The sequence below is a fragment of the Dermacentor andersoni genome, chromosome 4, assembly GCF_023375885.2.
Source record: "Dermacentor andersoni chromosome 4, qqDerAnde1_hic_scaffold, whole genome shotgun sequence".
Classification (NCBI taxonomy): Eukaryota; Metazoa; Arthropoda; class Arachnida; order Ixodida; family Ixodidae; genus Dermacentor; species Dermacentor andersoni.
This window is the reverse complement of record NC_092817.1, coordinates 21,765,214-21,783,531: the sequence shown is the minus strand read 5'-3', so window position 1 is coordinate 21,783,531 and position 18,318 is coordinate 21,765,214. Positions and strand designations below refer to the sequence as shown.

General features: G+C 43.5%; 1 protein-coding gene across 2 annotated transcripts in view; it reads left to right on the top strand.

The window, feature by feature from the left end:
- Window positions 1–16,816, top strand: part of LOC126536011 (putative fatty acyl-CoA reductase CG5065) — a 97,423-nt gene extending 80,607 nt beyond the window's left edge. For both annotated transcript variants that reach the window (XM_050182901.3, XM_050182902.3), the window contains exons 3-12: window positions 537–712; window positions 2,271–2,343; window positions 3,025–3,131; window positions 6,919–7,096; window positions 7,658–7,702; window positions 8,414–8,532; window positions 9,662–9,904; window positions 12,284–12,413; window positions 13,681–13,802; window positions 14,802–16,816. In XM_050182901.3, coding sequence (XP_050038858.1) covers window positions 537–712; window positions 2,271–2,343; window positions 3,025–3,131; window positions 6,919–7,096; window positions 7,658–7,702; window positions 8,414–8,532; window positions 9,662–9,904; window positions 12,284–12,413; window positions 13,681–13,802; window positions 14,802–14,934 — 1,326 coding nt within the window. In that variant the 3' untranslated portion in view covers window positions 14,935–16,816. The remainder of the gene's footprint in view (window positions 1–536; window positions 713–2,270; window positions 2,344–3,024; window positions 3,132–6,918; window positions 7,097–7,657; window positions 7,703–8,413; window positions 8,533–9,661; window positions 9,905–12,283; window positions 12,414–13,680; window positions 13,803–14,801) is intronic.
- Window positions 16,817–18,318: the final 1,502 nt, after the last annotated feature.

Sequence of the window (18,318 nt, the reverse complement as noted above, 5' to 3'; positions counted from 1 at the left end):
ACAGTCACAAATAAGAAAATTAAGGAAGACTTGTCGCGTTGGCATTTTTTGCCGCGTCCTGATTTTTTTTTTTTACGACATGTCAGAGAATTTCTTTAAGGAATGAGTCACGTTCTTGACACTCAACGAAGCGGAAAATATCGAAGCCAATCTACAACGCCACCTGACTGTTTGAATCTCAGGATCGCAATATGATTAACTTTAAGTTCCAATCCATGGTAGAATGTATAAGCGCGACTGGACGAGGACGTAGAAAGAAACAGATACACAGACACAGCGCTTGTACACAGGAAGCGCTGTGTCTGTGTATCTGTTTCTTTCTACGTCCTCGTCCAGTCGCGCTTGTACACTCTACCATGGATTCTAACCAACTAGCCCGCCAACGTGTTTTAATTAAGTTCCAATACTGTGACAAACTCAGATTGTTAAACTAGATAGGGCTCATCGAAAATTTGAGGCTCTTTGGGTTCTCCGCACAATCTGTCGCTCCTGTGCCGTGACAATTCCCACAAGTGGTGTCGCTGGTGTTTGCGCAGCTGTTCCAGAGGCTGAGGCAAGAGAGGCCGCAGGCCTTCCAGAAGATTGTGGTCCTGGAAGGGGACCTCACTCTGCCTGACTTGGGCCTCAAGCCTAAAGACAGGGAACTGCTGGTTGCTAGCGTAAACGTGGTCATCCACTCTGCTGCTACAGTAAAGTTCGACGAACCCATCAAGTGAGTGTCACCTGCCCGCTCAAAGGCGCTGGGCTCTTACTTCGTGCCTTGTATGTTTTCTCTCCCCTGTTGTTCTACGCAAGAATTTCTTGCAGAACGAAACATGGCATAGGCATTCAGCCGTGCCAAAGAGTCCGTGTGAATTTCCTCTGTAGATTCTTTTTCTAATTTCTGGTGCGAACTATTCCTTAAATTTCTTACCGCGAAAAATGGTCTCTTTTGATATGATATGCACAAAGAAATATCAATATTAGCAATTTGTGTGCCCTACATAGACCCAATCAGAGGAAGCGGTTGAAGTGATGCAACAAGTTTATTCTCATATTGAGTAAAATCCGCGTGATGAATAGGGTGCGGTTCAAACCCCGGAATCGCTTTTCTTTTCGAAGTTCGATGGCGTTGGAAACAAGTAATGGCACTTTCAATAGAACTCTCGCTTTGCGTTTCTCTGTCAAGAGTAGTCCGCGCATGTATTGATTCATTCATATGCCAGGAGTCTATTTTACATTAGACCTCGCACTTTTAGTATGGTCTGACAACGAACCAATTTACGGCACCAATTCCGCAAGCTATTAAATTACTGAAATTTGCGACAAGATTATCCCGGAATTCATTTTTTTTTTTTGTTAACTTGAGGAAGCTTACCCCTGTCACACGGCAAATCTAATGTCATTTACAACGAATGACATTCGCTGATAATGCCATTTGTTTGCTGTCACACGGTAAAACGTAATGACATTCGTCGAAAATGACATTTACCAACGAATGAGTTCGCCAAACTCATTCGCATTCGTTTGGAACCGAATGTGTATCCTCGACACCACGAGTGTACCAGTGTTTCGCAAACAGTACATGCTTCTTTTTTGTTTTAACAAAGGATCACTATTATTCTATCAATTTTATTACCTAATTGTTGCTTTAGCGACATTGAAGTTCACCACGTGCGTAAATACAGAAAACTACTCAGTTCAGTGACCAGACAGCAGTCTTTAGCTTTCGCTGCAGCAATCGTGTTGGTTCGCACCGGAGCATCTGCCGCGGCTGCTTCAATTGACTTGGCGTAAGAACATGCGCGTTTTCCTGTTGCACGCGCCAAGAATGAGGATATTAGAAGCCCGCATGCACATCAGAACGCAGAACGGCGATGACATGCAACTGCCCTTCTTGTACCACTTTAGCAGAAGTAGCGGACGCGCCTATCGTTCTCTTCGCCCTGTTGCTTGCGTAAAAGTTAGTGATCGAATGCTATGGTTTGAAAGCAACGATCACATATTCTAGTGTAATTTAGCATATTGGAAAATAATTTTTAGACAAAAGTGGGTTTGAGGCGTGTCTTTTTTTTTTTAACTATCGTCATTGTCATCATTTTCAAATGACATTAGTTTTCGCCGTGTGACAGCGCGCTGCGATAATGACATTAATCGCAACAAATGTCATTTGTTGGAAATGACATTAGATTTGCCGTGTGACAGGGGTATTATTACTGACATAAACTTCGTGGCCTAAGCTTTTCAAACCGGTACTGACGATTCGTGTTTTCTCATCGCTTGCCTTCCAGAAATGCCGTGAAAATGAACCTAAATGGTACGAGAAAAATAATACAGCTTTGCAACGAGATGGAAGACATAAAGGCAAGTATTTCTCTTTTGCGAAACTGTATTCTGCATTAGCATTTAATTCAGGTTGAAATAGAGATTACGTTGTAGTCGTACGAGCAGCACAGAGGTGTCACTTTGTTTTTTTTTTAGTTTTTTTGCAAGAGACCTCATTAATTGTCCTTCGTATGACGTGAATGTGTCACAGCAGAGCTATATATCAGCCAAACTTTCATATATAACGCAAGAGGGACATCGTGTGCGCTGTAACAAAAGAAGGTTGTCGCGTTACATACGAATTTTTGGGAAGATCTATCAAATGAAAAACCTCTTCCTGCGCGCTTGAGGCATTTCAAAGCATTCAATGATAATATTTGTAGACTTTAAGCCTGTTAGTTTTGAAGCCTTTTACATGGACTAGCGGATTTTGGTTCCGAGTTACCGACTTTGCCCTTTTCTGCAAGTAAGACACATCGCATAACCTTATCATGGCTTGTATTAACCGCCAGCTGTTACCACTCTTTCATTGACGAACTTCTTGCTCTTCCGATTCTGTCACTTGACGTCGTTGCTGATCAGGTGTAGACACTGCTGAGTTATTTCCTGCGTAACGTTTCGCTTTCTCTGACCTAACGTGCTGTTCGCTTTATATTGCCAATAATTGAACATGCATGTCACCCAAGTTTTATTCTATGTTTGCCTTTGTTCCCATCCCAGGTTTTTGTTCATGTTTCCACGTGTTACTGCAATTGCGACAGGGGAGAAATCAAGGAAGAAGTTTACCCACCTATTCAAGATCCAGACCACATAATCAAGATAGTTGAGTAAGTATCTTGCTCAGTCTCCTTTGGTTACTTATAGTCGTAGAGCGAAGTGAAGTCCTATCTTCATTGCATAGTAGGGGTGTGCGAACATTCAAAGTTTTAAATACAAATGGAAAAGTTCTCGCTATTCAAATCGTGTTCGATTCTAGAATTGATAAGTTGTCGAATATTCATTCCTGTCCGAGTATAAGAAACACACACGTATTGGAGTTTACATGGAGAAAGACAGATGCATGTTGTTACTGTTCGAATAATTTTGCTACTGCTGAGCGCATAGAGCAGCGAAGTTTGGCTCGACGTTTCTTCTTTTCTTTTTTTTTCATTCAGTAAGGGTACCACGCCTTAGGAATATTTTTCTTGATTCAGGCAAAACAGTGGTTGTACTTGGCCTATACTGGCTATTTGCCCTTGAAAACATTGCTCAGACTTTGCTCCTTCAGCGAAAAGAGCACTTTCGCGCGCACGCACACAAACACAAGCACACAAATCACAAAGACCGGTGACGACACCGCCCCTGTAAACTTCCGCACCAACTTGCCATGACGTCAACTTTGGCAGCGTCTGTTCAGATCTAGTTAATTCGAGAGGAACCAAGCTTTCCTGCATCATAACGGACCAAATACAAGGAACGAGAAGAAAGGGTGGCTTCTCATGATACAAACCAAAGGAATATCATAAGAAGCCAACAAACACTGACACCAAGAACAACATAGGGGAAATTACTTGTGCTTAGTAAATGAAATAAAGAAACGGTAAATTGATGGAGATGAAAGTGGATGAAAAAACAACTTTCCGCAGGTGTGAAGACAAAAGCCAAGGCAAAAGGCCTGACTGGGCCTTGGCTCCCTGTTACAGACAGCAGTGCACACATGCAGTGCATATATAACAACAAAATACGCGTGTAAATCAAATACACAACTTGGTATAAAATAACAGAAAATACATTGGTTATGTACAAAGGGAACAACTATCATGTGGCATCAATACAACACCTTATTATACATAGAAAAGATATTAAAAAAACTTGTACGCCATGTACAATACTACATCAAGTACAACTATAAGGGTATTCATTCAAATAGCGCTTGATATTATTTTTAAACACCTTTGCTGAAGTCGAGAATTCCACATCTAGTGAAGTTCTATTGATGACAAATGGTACCTGAAAGGTTAATTTCGGTCTCCCGTAGTTAGTCCGAGTGATAAATACTAATTTTCTACATGTTCTCAGATGGTAGGTTTAGCGTATATTGTTTTGGTGAATATATTGCAGTAGACGATAGTAATAAATTTGATGTGCGGGTAGAATTGTATATTTCCTGAATAAGGGTTCTCTGGGCAAATCCCGCGGTCTGCCATAATAACCTTCGATGGCTTTAAGGGATTTTTTTCCAGAACGTGCAACCTATTGGTTTCCAGATGAAGTGGTTCTCCACACAAGAATACAGTATGATATTTTGAGATAGAAAAGAGCATAGTAGATAGAAAAGTTAAGCCATGTGGGTATTAAATTAGTAACTTTATAAAGACATCCTATATCTTTACTGAAATCTTTTACTACATTAAAAACATGAACATTCCATGAAAGGTTTTCATTAAACCAAACACCTAGAAACTTGTGACTGGCAACTTGTTTTATGATATTGTTTTTATATTTAATAACTACACTACTTCGTTCAGTAGTATTGATCGGCCTAAATATCATGTGTGTAGTTTCAGTCAGATTCATAGTTAGCTTATTTGTCATGAATCAATTTTTATTTAAATAAACATTGACCCTTATTTCTAATTTAGTTAAAGAACAGTAGTGGGAAAAGGCGTTGGTGTCATCAGTATAGATGAGCAGATCGGGTGAGTCAGGAATATTAGTTATTAATAATCATTAATATACACTATGAATAATAATGGCCCTAAAATGGATCCCCGGGGAACACCTTGCTCTATAACCATGGGAGCAGAAGAGCAGTGATTTATTCTTACAAACTGAAGCCCATTGCACAAATAACTTTTTAATAAGTCCAAAGGTATACCACGAACTCCATAATCCGCCAATTTATACAATAAAATATCATGTTGGACACAGTCAAATGCTTTTCGAAAGTCAAGAAATAACCCGAGTATATTTCCGACGTTCAATATTATCAATTATTTTCTCTTTAATGGACAACAATGCTTGTTCAGTAGATCTTCGCTTCACAAACGCATATTGCGAGCTTGTTATAACGCTGCACTCACTAAAGAAGTTTTCTAGCCTAATGTTTATTACTCCCTCAAACACATTAGATAACATTGGCTGTATATAGATCGGAGGATAATTTGAGATTTCATTTCTGTTGCCACCTTTATACACTGGACACAGACGAGCTACTTTTAAATGATTGAAAAACGTGCCGGTTGTAAGCATGAGGTTAATAATCTACGTCAAGACGTCGGATATCGACATCGATACATGTTTCAAGGAAGCTGCCTTGATGTCGTCATACCCTACTGATGCATTGTCTTTTAAGTTTCTAATTAAACTAGCGACTTCAGAGGTAGTCGCAGGATAGAATGTAACAGATTGATAGTGGGTTTATCAGATTTGAGTACGTCCTACACGAGGTTGGGTCACTGTACTGCACAGTGCCAACATTTAAAAAAAAAATCATTCATTGCTGTATCTAAATCAGAACCAGTCAATATTTCATCGGATGTAGTTATCTCTGATAGGTCAGATTGAGTTTGCCTATTCAACAAATTATTTACCTACCGCAATACTTCCTTGGCGTCATTGCATATCAGCGTAAAGCGCTCAACATAGTAATTTGATTTAGCTGTTTTCAGTTCTTTATTTAGTTTGTTCCTATAGTTCTTATATTCCGAAAAAAGTATCAGGATTTCTAGTTTCAATAACCCTATGGTACATTACATATCTCTTTTTAATTTTCTCATACAACGTTTTATTTATCCATGGTTTTCTGTTCTTCTTACTTTTTATTTTTCTTTCTCTCAACGGGAAGGATTCATCATAGCAGCCAATAAATTTTTGAAGGAAAGCTTCGTATGCTTCGATTACATCGGTCATCTCATATGTGCTACCTCAAGAAGCATCGTCAATCAGTGATCCGAATTTATCGAATGACTCTTCAGTAATGTTTCTAGACTTATATGTTACCACGGACAATTTAGGCTTATACAGTTTAATAGGAACAAAACATAACACAGGCAAATGGTCACTAATGTCGTTGATCAGCACACCAGACACAGTTTCAGAAAACAATACATTTTTGCCACAGATATCTAGTAAACTAAATGTGGTTGGAGTTACCCGTGTGGGTAAACTTATAGTGTTCGAACAGGCCTATGTAGGCACAATACTATTTAGTTCCCATGTTATATTATCATCGGAAATTAGGTTTATGTTGAAAGTAGGTTCGTGAAATTTAGTTCATTCAAACCTTTTTTATTGCTGTAGATATTAGTAGACCATCTAGAACTGTTTTCTAAGATGCCAGTATAAATTTCTGCGAAGGCTTCAATCAGATTTTTATGTCGCTTGCAGCGCAAGTGGATTGCAATCAAAATTTATGTCAACTAGCTGGCCCATCTGTCCGCTTTGCTTTGTTTATATCAGCAGTTCCCTTTTATGCTTGTTGAAATGCGCATTTATACGGGAACATGAAGTAAACCGAATTTAATGCAATAATACCACACGGCGCAGAAGTGGCCATGACGTGTTCGTTCTTGTGAACTGCGTTCCAGGGCTTCCTTTGGGATACTCCCTTCCTCACCAATATTTTGCTCGCAGCTGGCTAGACACGGAGACACTGGATGCATGCCAGTCGAAGCTCCTCGGCGCAATGCCCAATACGTACACGTTCACCAAGGGGCTTGCCGAAACGCTCGTCCAGCGGGAATGCAAGGGCTACCCTGTCGCCATCGTCAGGCCCTCGATCGTCGTCTGTTCCTGGAAGGAGCCCTTCCCCGTAAGGCACAGCGATCTCCCCCGATTGATGTATTCTGTCATTCGAAGAGCTCTTTTATTCTTAACACTGCGAACGAAACGTAACTTGTCGTCATTTGGGCACACACAAGGCGCTGTAGCTGTGCTCATAACACAACAGTCCGCAAGGAGAGCAGGCATCGCGCTAGATCTTCTTTTTATATACGAAGCAAAGTGGCGAGCTCTCCCCATCATAAATGCCAATGGAGTGGTAATACATGGACACACTTACTCTTGTATGGTTTTAACACGCTTTCAAATTTGTTTGTCTTGGCAGTCATTATGCTGTGGAATATATGGCACACACACGCAATCTGTATGCTTATATTAAAGCGCTGTTAACTCGTCCTTGAGTTTACGAGGAAGGGAAGTGAGGAGTGCTCTTATAATCTGGGTGTGCTGTAGTAGTTTGAGAGCTTTTAGCGCTTGTAAGTTTTCTTAAACAAACCGCCATTTCTCGATCTATTGTGCGCACAGATTGTGATTTCTCAAGGTACGCAATTGTGAACCGCCTTTATTCAACGACAACTTACAACAATTTCAGGGTTGGGTTGACAACTTCAACGGACCCACAGGCTTGATCGTTGCTGTGAGTACATGTCACTTTGTTCTATATTTTTTCCTTCCTGCGCCTCTAAACCCAACATAATTATCTAGAATGTTCCGTTCAATTCAGTCGAGATCAGTTAAATTTTCATTCACATGCTATAGTTGCCGGTAGAATAACCGACAGACGCCTAATTATGTCTTACTTTCTAAAAATGCCACAGTATCTCGGTCAATACAAACAATTCACGTACGCAAATCAAATTACTACGTTTGCTCAAAAATTGCTGCAAGGTTAAGCAATGAAGCGTGATTTTCTCACCACTGGATCGCTGGATGACGCTGCCACAAAAGCGAAATACAAAACACTATTATCGCCGTAACGTCGCCTGAGAAAGCGGATCATTTTGTGTTCAGTCTTGTCGATCCGAATCACACCCAAAGCGGAGTGGATGCCTACGACACCGCAATCAAACTGCGTCCAGAATCATTGGTAATTAGGACGCAAAACGCGAAGAACGGGATTCAGAAGACGAACGCTTCTTACTTTTCTGTACCATAAGGTTCTACAAGAAAGAATACAAATGCACTTTCTAGTTTAACTTTTGTTTGAGGAGTATAATTCAAGATCATTTCGTGTATACAGGCACTTATTCTCGCTTATTTTCAATCAAGTGTACCGATGACAATCAGACGTAAGTTTTGCTTACTTAAGCTCTAAGAGTCATTCTCATCATCGCCGTGTTAACTGCAGGTGGCCACGGGTGTGTTGAAGAGCGTGTACACAGACCCCGACATGGAAACAGACTTCGTCCCCGTCGACGTTGTCGTCAACTGCATCTTGGCTTCGGCATGGAACGTCGCCGTCACCAGGTCAGACGATGCACTTGACTCAGACTGTGTTCTTCGTAACAACCACTTCACAGCCACTGTCCTTCGTCAAGGCCCCTTGTCCCCTACCCTAAACCCTCTCCATATTTCCGTGACTTGTTTGTCTCGTTTGCAACACCACTTCACAGTCACTGTCCTTCGTCAAGGCCCCTTGTCCCCTACCCTAAACCCTCTCCATATTTCCGTGACTTGTTTGTCTCGTTTGCAACACCATGGCATGGCTCCAGTTTGCTTTTCCCATGGCGCACGATGCCCATGCCAGTACTTTGGTGTATCACATTCTACTGCGGTACTTGATGGCCACCGCATGCAATGCGAGGATGCCACGAGTCGTGAATCACTGCAATAGCGCCGCTTGTATACCACGCCAATAATCGGCTCGAAATACGTTCCGCGTTGTTACCGGTGAGGTAACTAAGCACGCGGGTCCTCAAGCGCTGCTTGTACAATTTCGCACGCCAAAACAGCGCCTCAAAATAAAGTACTAATGCAGATAAGGATGTTCTAAGTGCGTCGCATACTTCTTGATACACTTGCGATTGCATTTCTGGTTTCCTAGCGCAATTCAGATGAAATAGCCTATTTGTTTCCACAACCCAAGTATTTTTGAGAGTTCAGGAATGCGCAGTCCATATTTGTGGACAGGACAACACTTCCTTAAAGTCCTGGTTTCCAAATCTGTTCTGCTCCTGGGTGTCCTTAATGATGCCGAAGATCGTAAAGGATGCCATAAAGATAAGTTTTTCAGCAGGCATACATCGTCGGTGTCCGAGGAGATATGCCGCTCATGTCTGCCGGGAGCGGCATGCGGCAACAGGGGAGCGCCACAAGGTACACGGGTGCGAAAACGGAGAGACCTCGGAGGGTGCAAAGAAAAATCAAAGGTTGTGGCCCCCGGTACTCTCGTGGCAAGTCCTCCGGTCTCTCGGCAAATTGCAGCATATAAAGAAAGGCGAATCGAAGCGTTTAGCCCATTTCTGTCGCCTCGATCACTGTCGGATTTGCTAGTGAGCGTGGCATGCCCAACTTGTCGAAGTGTACTCGTTGCAAGCGCGCTGTGCGCGTCGAGACGCCTCACGTTGGCCTCGATGGCCGCCGCCCACCCGCGCAGGCCGTCCGACGTGCGGGTCGTCCAGTGTGCGTGCAGCGGGCGCTCGCCGCAGCTCCGCTGGCGGGACATGAAGACCATCCAGGAGTCCCTGATGACCGAGCTGTGCTTCAAGAGCGCCATCCGATACCCGGACGTCCACCTGCGGCGCAACATCGTCGTCCACCGGACGTCCATGTTCCTCCAGCACTACGTGCCTGCTTGCATCGGTGACGCTGCCCTCGCCTGCGTCGGAAAGAAACAGTGGTACGTGCACATTACCCCTTGTGCCTCACAAAAATGTCCATTAACCTTTTATACGTTCTCTAAAGAAACTCCATTCAAACATATTGAAAGGGTACGTAAACTAAGAAGAATGTAAGAAGAGATTTTCTTAAAGCCGTAATGCCCAAACCCAGTTCCACATCAAGTAAAGATGGAACAAATTGTTCACCTTTATTTCAGGAAGTATAGGGTACATTTGTGCAAAAAACAATGAAACGTTATTTCCGTTAAGTTTTCGTCAGTGGAGGCGAAATGCGAAAACACACGTGTACTTAGATTTATGTGCACGTTAAAGAACCTCAGGTGGTCAAAACTTCCGGAGTCCTCGACTACGGCGTGCCTCATAATCATGCAGAAAGTGATTTTGGCACGTAAAACTCCATAATTTTTAAATTTTCGTCAGAGTATTCATTAATTAGTAATTTGTCTGTTGAACTATCGACAGCTGAAACTTCAACGCAACTGCATAGCGATAATTTGCCGCTCCTAAATAGGCATTTAAAGAGGAAGCTTCAGTTCGAGTGCTCCTATCTAAATACATGTGAAAGGAGAATTCTAGTTTCTCGGCGACCACTGCACTAAATTTAACAAGTTTTGTTGTATTTAAAAGAAAAACAACTTAAAATCTTGTGACTGTTTGTATCGAATACTTTATTTAGGTCGTCAGCCTTTTATTAAAAATTGGCAAAAATTTTAGAAATCGAAACTGTCAAGTTTAGCACTCTAACTCTGTGAATTCTGTGAATTGCATCTGTGAAAATTCTGTGAATTGCATCTGATAGTACATCGAAACCGGATAAAATTGATATGTTACACATCAATCTGAAAAAATGTAGTAATGTGGAAGTACACCTTTGCAGAACCTTTGCACAGAATGTAACGAATTCACGTAAGATATAAGTTGACATATTGAATTTGTCCGCTTTGAATGATCTAATGGATGCCGTTTACAGAACCTCGATACCTGTTGATGCAGAGCTATTAATTTGTAATCTTCATGCTTCCATATTTTATAACTTTCGAATTTTTGAAAATTCCTTCAATAAAATTTAGGCACTAAGTCGAAATGTCGCTTCCACCAGTCGCTAGAATTTAACTTTCTATCTCAAATGCAACAAATTTCATTAAAGTCGGTCCAGGGGTATCCCAGAAAAGCGTTTCTGCGTTTTACATATGTTTGAATAGGCCGCGTCGGAGTTGGGCCAGTGCTAAAGCTTCCTCTTAAGGCATCAAAATCAGCGTAGCACATGTGATACGTTGGCAGCTGACACGCAGCTGCGCCTAGAGAGATCAAATCGCAGCGTACTGGATGGCCACAATAGCATCGAAGCTGTTGTGTAAGCTAGCCAGCCATATGTTGTGTTGTTTCTATGCCCCATGGGGCAAAGTTCCCGTCCTGCTAACAATGCGGTGATGTTGTCGCTTATTAGGAGTGACCTATTATCACTGCTGCAGATTCACGCTTGAGTTTCGTCTTCCCTGATCCAATTAGGGTTAGCCCGCAGCTATGTTGCTGTATGAGGCGCATGCAAGTTATTTCACGAACAGGCATGTCTTACTTGTAAGCTCATAATTTGTTTTTCTAACCTGTAAGAAGAAATATTCGCCCTTGCACGCAATGACGATATTGACGGTGTAATTAACAGTTAATTGACGTGGAATGACACATTGTTTTTTAATCAGTATGACCTCGCGATCTTGTCTTTCCTTGTGTATACTTAAACGAAATACTTTTGTGGCTTTTAATGCGAAGCTTTCCTGGCCATGGCTGCTGGTTGGGTTGTCGCATAGCTCGCACGCAGGGCAGCACTGCCATCTTTAGTACCCTTATAGGTGTTCAGGCCGCTGGCCTTGTTTTGTGCGCAATTAATCCGTGATAAAACAAACGATACCTAGATATCCTCGTTGCAAAAAATGCCATGTTTAATAAAGCAAACCTTTATAACCTTTCAACGACTACTTTTCTAACCATTAGACCACAATCGCACGTATACGTACGTCTGTCGTGCCAACGCCAAATACCTCTTTACAGATGATCGCCGCGTGTCGATGATGGTGACGGCTTTCATACTAAGGCATAAAGCCCCAACGGCGGAACGCCAAAGAAGCGGGCTGTACGTGTAAAACAAGAATAAATGACGAAATGCAAGGCAGCGTAAGAGTTGTCAGATTGCGTGGCAAGGGTGCATGGAAGTACATGCGCGCGCGCGGCAGTTTCATTTGCGCCAGAGACGCAGGAATGAAATGGGCAAATTTATAGCGTCTCACTAAGCGCTTCACGGGAGCTTCGCTTCACATAAATTTCAAGGTGTGTGTTGGATCTGCACAAGTTTTCTTTCTCTCGATCCACCTTTCTTGAAGGCTAGTCAAGACGTACTACAAGCTCGAGCTCCTACTGGAGGCTCTCTCCTACTTCACGACGCATCAGTGGAAGTTTGAGACAAACAACATGATGGCCATATACAACGACCTTTCCGAGGAAGAAAAGAAGGTTCGTGGTCCCAATTTCAATTCCTTCTTTACTTTGCCTTTGTCGCAAACGCAGAGGAAATGAAAAATAAGGATGTGCCACTAGATATTGTTGAAGACACCTTTTTTCGCATAATGCACGACAACGCCTTTTTCACCGGCGGGCTTTCATTACATTTCCTGGGGTCATAGAATGCTTAGTAAAGCGACTTTCCCTAAATAATGTAGTCGCAACCAGCAAGTAACGCTCGAAATGAATGAACCTGTGGTGCAGATGCAGTGGCCGAGTAGAGCAGGAGAACCTCGAATCTAAGTGCGTCAGGCCTAACCTTGTAGTTCAGGAAGTCACCTGGGAAAACGAAATGACTGTCACCTCACACTGGGGTATTAGGCAGTGTTACTCTGATTTTAAAGCACATGCAAATTTGAACAGCGGGTCTCCGTTAACATTTAATCTCGGACTAGTTAACGAACAAGGTTCTTAAACCCTTACGAAGTCTATGACCATGGCATGCGTCCTCCGTTTCACTGCTTAGGAGACACAACTAAATATCAATCTAATTTCTCCAGAAGAGCTGCATCCCTCATATTTTAGTGCTCGACGAAACTGCCTCTACCAGCGTACTGACTTTTACTACTTATAGATGCTACCTACGGATGGTGAAACGCGAAACGTAAAGAGTACGCGTATACAGGCATAAAAGACCACGATGACCGCCGATGGCATGACCGCTGTCTGTTCATGGCACTTCGATATTACAAGAGCTTTTTCTTGCGCATTCCTGTAAACATGTACAGTACAGTTGTCTGAAAGGAAACCGCGATCACAACAGTAGATGGTCACTCGAATTCTCTCTATGCTGTTTTTTTTTTTTGTAGGCGTTTGAATGCTTGGGTTTGTTCGCACTCCATTATTAGCCGCTGTGGTTACAGATTGCGAATAAACTGTTTACGCGTAGCCGACTATTTTCATTCGTGTGCTAGCGTATAATGTGACATTTGCCGAATGTGATAGCGCTTCGTTTTATCCGAGTTTGCGTTGAGGATTTAGCCTGCCACCAATTCTTACTTTAGAATACTTGTTTTGATTTTCGAATTTAATGCTCTATACATGAACGAATGTTTGCGTTCGCTCCAGAAGGCGCACAACAATGCTGCTTTGATAAGAATGCGCATGCCCGATGTTAACTTAGAGACGTGTCAAAACAACGCTCGTTATGTGAAACACCGTAGTTCTTTCCAAATGATGCTAAAGTTCATCACCACTTGGTTTCACATATTCTGCGCAGATCTTCAACTTCGATGTCAGCACGTTAGAATGGAGGCCTTTCTTTTACCACTACGCTCTCGGCGCCAGGGACATCCTTCTCAAGGAGGACCACTCCAAGGTCAAAAGTCGGAACTTCCAGAGGTGAGGTTACGGCCTTGCAGAAGAAGAAAGCGCATTTTGGGACGTTAAAATTAAGTCTCGCTATATAGTCATGGAATATGCAGTGTAGTGCGCGAATAGAGGAAGAAATGCATGCGACATGGACAGATTCACAGTTTAACTTACTCCGACGGTATCGAAATTAGAGATTGTTTGGCTGGCTATAATCCGACTTTCCTGCGTATTCATATATAAAAATTTTGATTGGTTGGGTATTGTCTACAGCCTTTCTTTTGCAGCGCTACAAACGTCAGCATTGCTTTAAAATGATTTCCTAGCTAATTAGGGTTATGAGATATCTATTGTACTTGCGTCTTTTTTTTTTTGTCTTTATGTCGTATTTCTGCTAGAAAAATGTTGGATACAGTGGGCTGCTTTGAACGGCTGCGCCTTCCATGTATTCTTTTTTGTCCTTGACTACTCTTCAGCAGGAACCATATATGCGAAAGCGAGAAAAAGAAATTAAAACATGGTCGGATTACATCACACATATGCGTCACTTGAAGATTAAAAATACGGGGTTAACTTACGTGTGTTCGAACGATGGCTATAACCTTTTCACTGTGAGAAGCAAACTACTCTCAACCCAACTCGCCACCGAGCTGCTTCCCTTCCCTTTGACTTGTGCGACCCCGCATTGATGCATTGCCTTCTGTCCACAAGTCGTGAAGCGCTTCAAAGCCATTCTAGCTATTTTCGGCGCTCATTTCGCTATGTGGGGTCGTTTAGGATCTAGTAGAAAATATTGCGCAGTAGTGGGCCCTATTATCAAAAATAAAGGGGGAAAAAAGATAGAGTGATGGGCCTCGGCGGAATACATCATAAGTTGAGAGGTGGAAAAATGAACAATTGAGAAGTGAAGTACAGTGAGGTTAGAGGTAAGGAAACACGTGTAGCCGAAGTTCAGTCTGGAGCACTCTTGAATTCTGGCCAGTGAAAGTATGAGCACACTGGAAGCCAATCGCTCAGCTTCTCGCGCAGGCTGTACGTGGTAAAGCAGGCGACCAACGTGCTGTTCGCCCTGGCCGCCTGGAAGCTGCTGGACATGGGCCCCACCCTGTGGCGGTTGTGGGAGTACCTGACGGACACCGTCGCGCCGACATTCGCGGGCTGATGACGGTTTGGCCGCCGCCTGGCCCACGCCACGACAAGAGACCAGCCGCCACAACAGCAGCAGCACCGCATGGCGCCGCGGTTCGCTTGCATCCCCACATCGTGAAGGCGCATGCGTCACCCGAAGAACCATCGTCACTTCCATCCCGTCAACACTCACCCACTATACTCCTCTCCTTGCTCTCCTTGCAATGCTGTCATGCCATGTTGTTATATACATGTATATATATATGGACAGTGAATAGTACTTGCGAGCGTCTGTACTCGTGTTTCTATCCAACCTTCGATTTCTTTTAAAAACAGGTAACCCTAGCATACTGGACAGAGGTTGTAGAAGCCAAGTAGGCGGTATACTCCTTTAAGTAAGGCAAAAATCGAGAGAGTGAAGGGTACAGGAAGCGTGTGGGCCATTAGGTTGTCGGAATGACCAATTTTGACCAATGTTCGTGCAAGATTGAGCCCACGACACTGGGTTTTTGTTTTTCTCCGCTTCGCTGGGCAGGCTGACCGGTTGTACGGGCTGGGAGTTGAACGGTTGAACCGGCTATTAACGAGATCTGAAGTACTGCCGGTTGTACCACAAAAGTCAAAAGGAGGGCTCAGGTTTTAGAGGTGTAGTCAAAAATAAAACCAGAATGGCGTGTTCCTCCCACCAAAAGTGCGACTGGCTGCAGCATCACAGTCGCGCGCCGTCGGCGTCATGGGCCCACCGCTGAACATAGTTGTTTGCTGCTGAAATGTTTTGTTTAAGGTACAGGTCGCAGCAGGCGATGGTCACTGTTTTCTAGACGTTAGCTTCCTTACGCTTATGTTGTGTGTCCTGTGATACATTGTGGCAGCAGCCAATGTTCGTTTACTTTGGTTATGGTTGCTGACGAGTGCCTCTGAAGGTGCTGCAGTGTTTATTATTTTTGCAGTATCTTACATGCATCCTTTACAGTGCCCGCAGTGCCTTTCGCAGCCACTACTACTCCTTTTGGTTTAAGCCAGAGCTCATTATGTTTGTGAAAAACTCTGTGATGTGTTCATTTGAAAACTGCAGAACTTACCGCTCCAAAAAAATATTTCTGCGATGAGCATAAGGTAGAAACACTCATGGAGAACCAAGTGTTATTATTTGCATGATAAGTTAGCGGAACTTCCCTTGTTTCATTTGTTGAGGTAGCCATCAGGGCAACACCGGGTAACAAAACCACACTTACACGCCTTCTCATCACTAAGCATTAACTACTGCTTTTACCATTCTCTCTTTTTTTTAATGGCTAGTATTCATCGGATCTATTTAGGAACATTATCACTTGCAGGAGCGACTGCCATATAAATAAACAGCCAGATAAAATGTTTCTTTTTTCCTTATTTTAGACTTTTTTTTATCGCTCCTATTCATCGCGTACAACTTGTGCAGTGCCATATAGTGGTAACTGTTGTGCCCTGCTAATCACGTGTGACGATGATCACACTTTTTCTGTGACGTGTTGTCGCTGCGCTTTTAAAGGTTCTGACGTGGTGACCGAAGTTTTTATTCTTCCGGAGTATTTGTTTTCTGACCTAAGAAGTGTGAGCAGCGAAGTGAAAAGTGAAATCTACAGCTGCAGGGACAATGTGTACAAAGCCAGTCTGTGCCTGTCATGGTGACCGCATTTCGGTGACCTGTTCATTGCCTGTCGTTTAATTTTGAGTGTTTTTCATACTTAACTTTTCCCTTCATTTGTCGCATGGTCCTCAGGAAAAGTGACATGACGCTAGAGAACCGCTTCGAGAGATCTGGGACCGTGTTGGCTCACTTGAATTATTCTTGTTGACAAATGCTTTGCTGCAACCACTTGTTCATTGACTGATGAGAATAAAGACATTTTCAGATGTCGTGAGCCTTCACTGAGAAATCTGGATTCGTCTCCTTGCACTGCTTTGACATGCCAATCAGGCAGGTTACCCATGATAAAAAGAGAGGAGATAGTATTTACATTCCGGTGAATATTGACTGGCTTTGCATAAAAATATAGGAAGAATTGGCAACAGTCAACAGGCAACAGCAGCAGAATGACACGCACCTATAAAGGAAAACTTCATGCGAAGCTGTGTTTCTTTTTTGCGTTGTTCTATGAAAAGTAACAGGAATGAGCTCCTGTTTACAAGATAATAGGACTTCTTGTTTAGAGCGACTTCTGTTGTATTACTTGCTAAAAAGGAAATGCAAGTTCCCTTGATTATTTTTGCACGCGACCATAAATTTTTACCGAAAGTAATGCCAAGAAACTGTGTAACATGTTTTAACTTGACTGAAAGCGCCACAGTGCAATAACTGTCGTGTGCCGAAGCAAGCTATAGACTGCGCTGAAAAAAAATTGGAGGACGCTTAAGCTTCGCCTTCAAGAGTGGAACGCGACAGCGTTCCCGTCGCCCGCCAAGGGGTGTAAGACATTGCGCTACGGCGCAGCGATTACTTATGAGGCGCCCTGCATCGGACTTTGCACCCACCAATCATGCGGTGAGCGCCGAGCAACGCAGCGTTCGGCGCGGCAAAGAAACGTGCGCCTGAGCAAGCGGAACGAACCAAAGAACTCGGTGTCTCGGAGGGAGAAATTATCTACGCGAGCCAAACGTCGTGATCAGCACGGAAAGCCGGGCTGACGCCTCGTTGGTATCGTCCTCCATCTCGCTTGGGAGCACCACGCAGACGCATGACTCCTCGCAAGCAGCTCGGCACACATCGCAGGGGACGCTTTCCCACCAGACGCGCTACGGCGCAGCGATCAGGTCAGAGGCGTCCCTCATCGGACGCTGCACCTAGGAATCGCGCTGTGAGCGGAAAGAGGAGCCCCGTCGCCAAAACGCGAGGGTGCGAGCGACGAGTGAAGTTGGAAGGGGAGAGAGCTAGAAAACTTATTAAACGCAAGGGTGGTGGGGCATCCTCGCACCGATCCCCGCACGGCCCGAAGAGGAGAAGCGGGCGAGTGGCGCGCCACGTGTCGGGGCAGCGCCGCACATTGCGAGGAGGGGGTCTTCTGTGTTTGCCGCAAGATGGCTCTGCGTGTGCGCAAAGCACAGAAGAAATGTAGCGGAAACGTACTTCGCTATCGTGTAACTGCGACTTCTGTAAGTTACATGCTCATAAATACCGATATACACCGCAGTATAACTTTCTACGGCACGTTTCTAAGGCAACACCGCATTCACTAGAGGCGCTTTCGTACCGCTTTGAAGCATCGAACTCGTGGCTGAGTGGCCAGTACACCCTTCGGTAAAAACGTTTTTCTTTAAACTACACACTAACACATTATCAGTTAAAACATGGATGCATAACAGGGGTATTTTTGTCCCGTGGTCCAGTAACTGCTTCTTATGCAAGAAACCTGAAACGATAGAGCATGCTTTTCTAGATTGC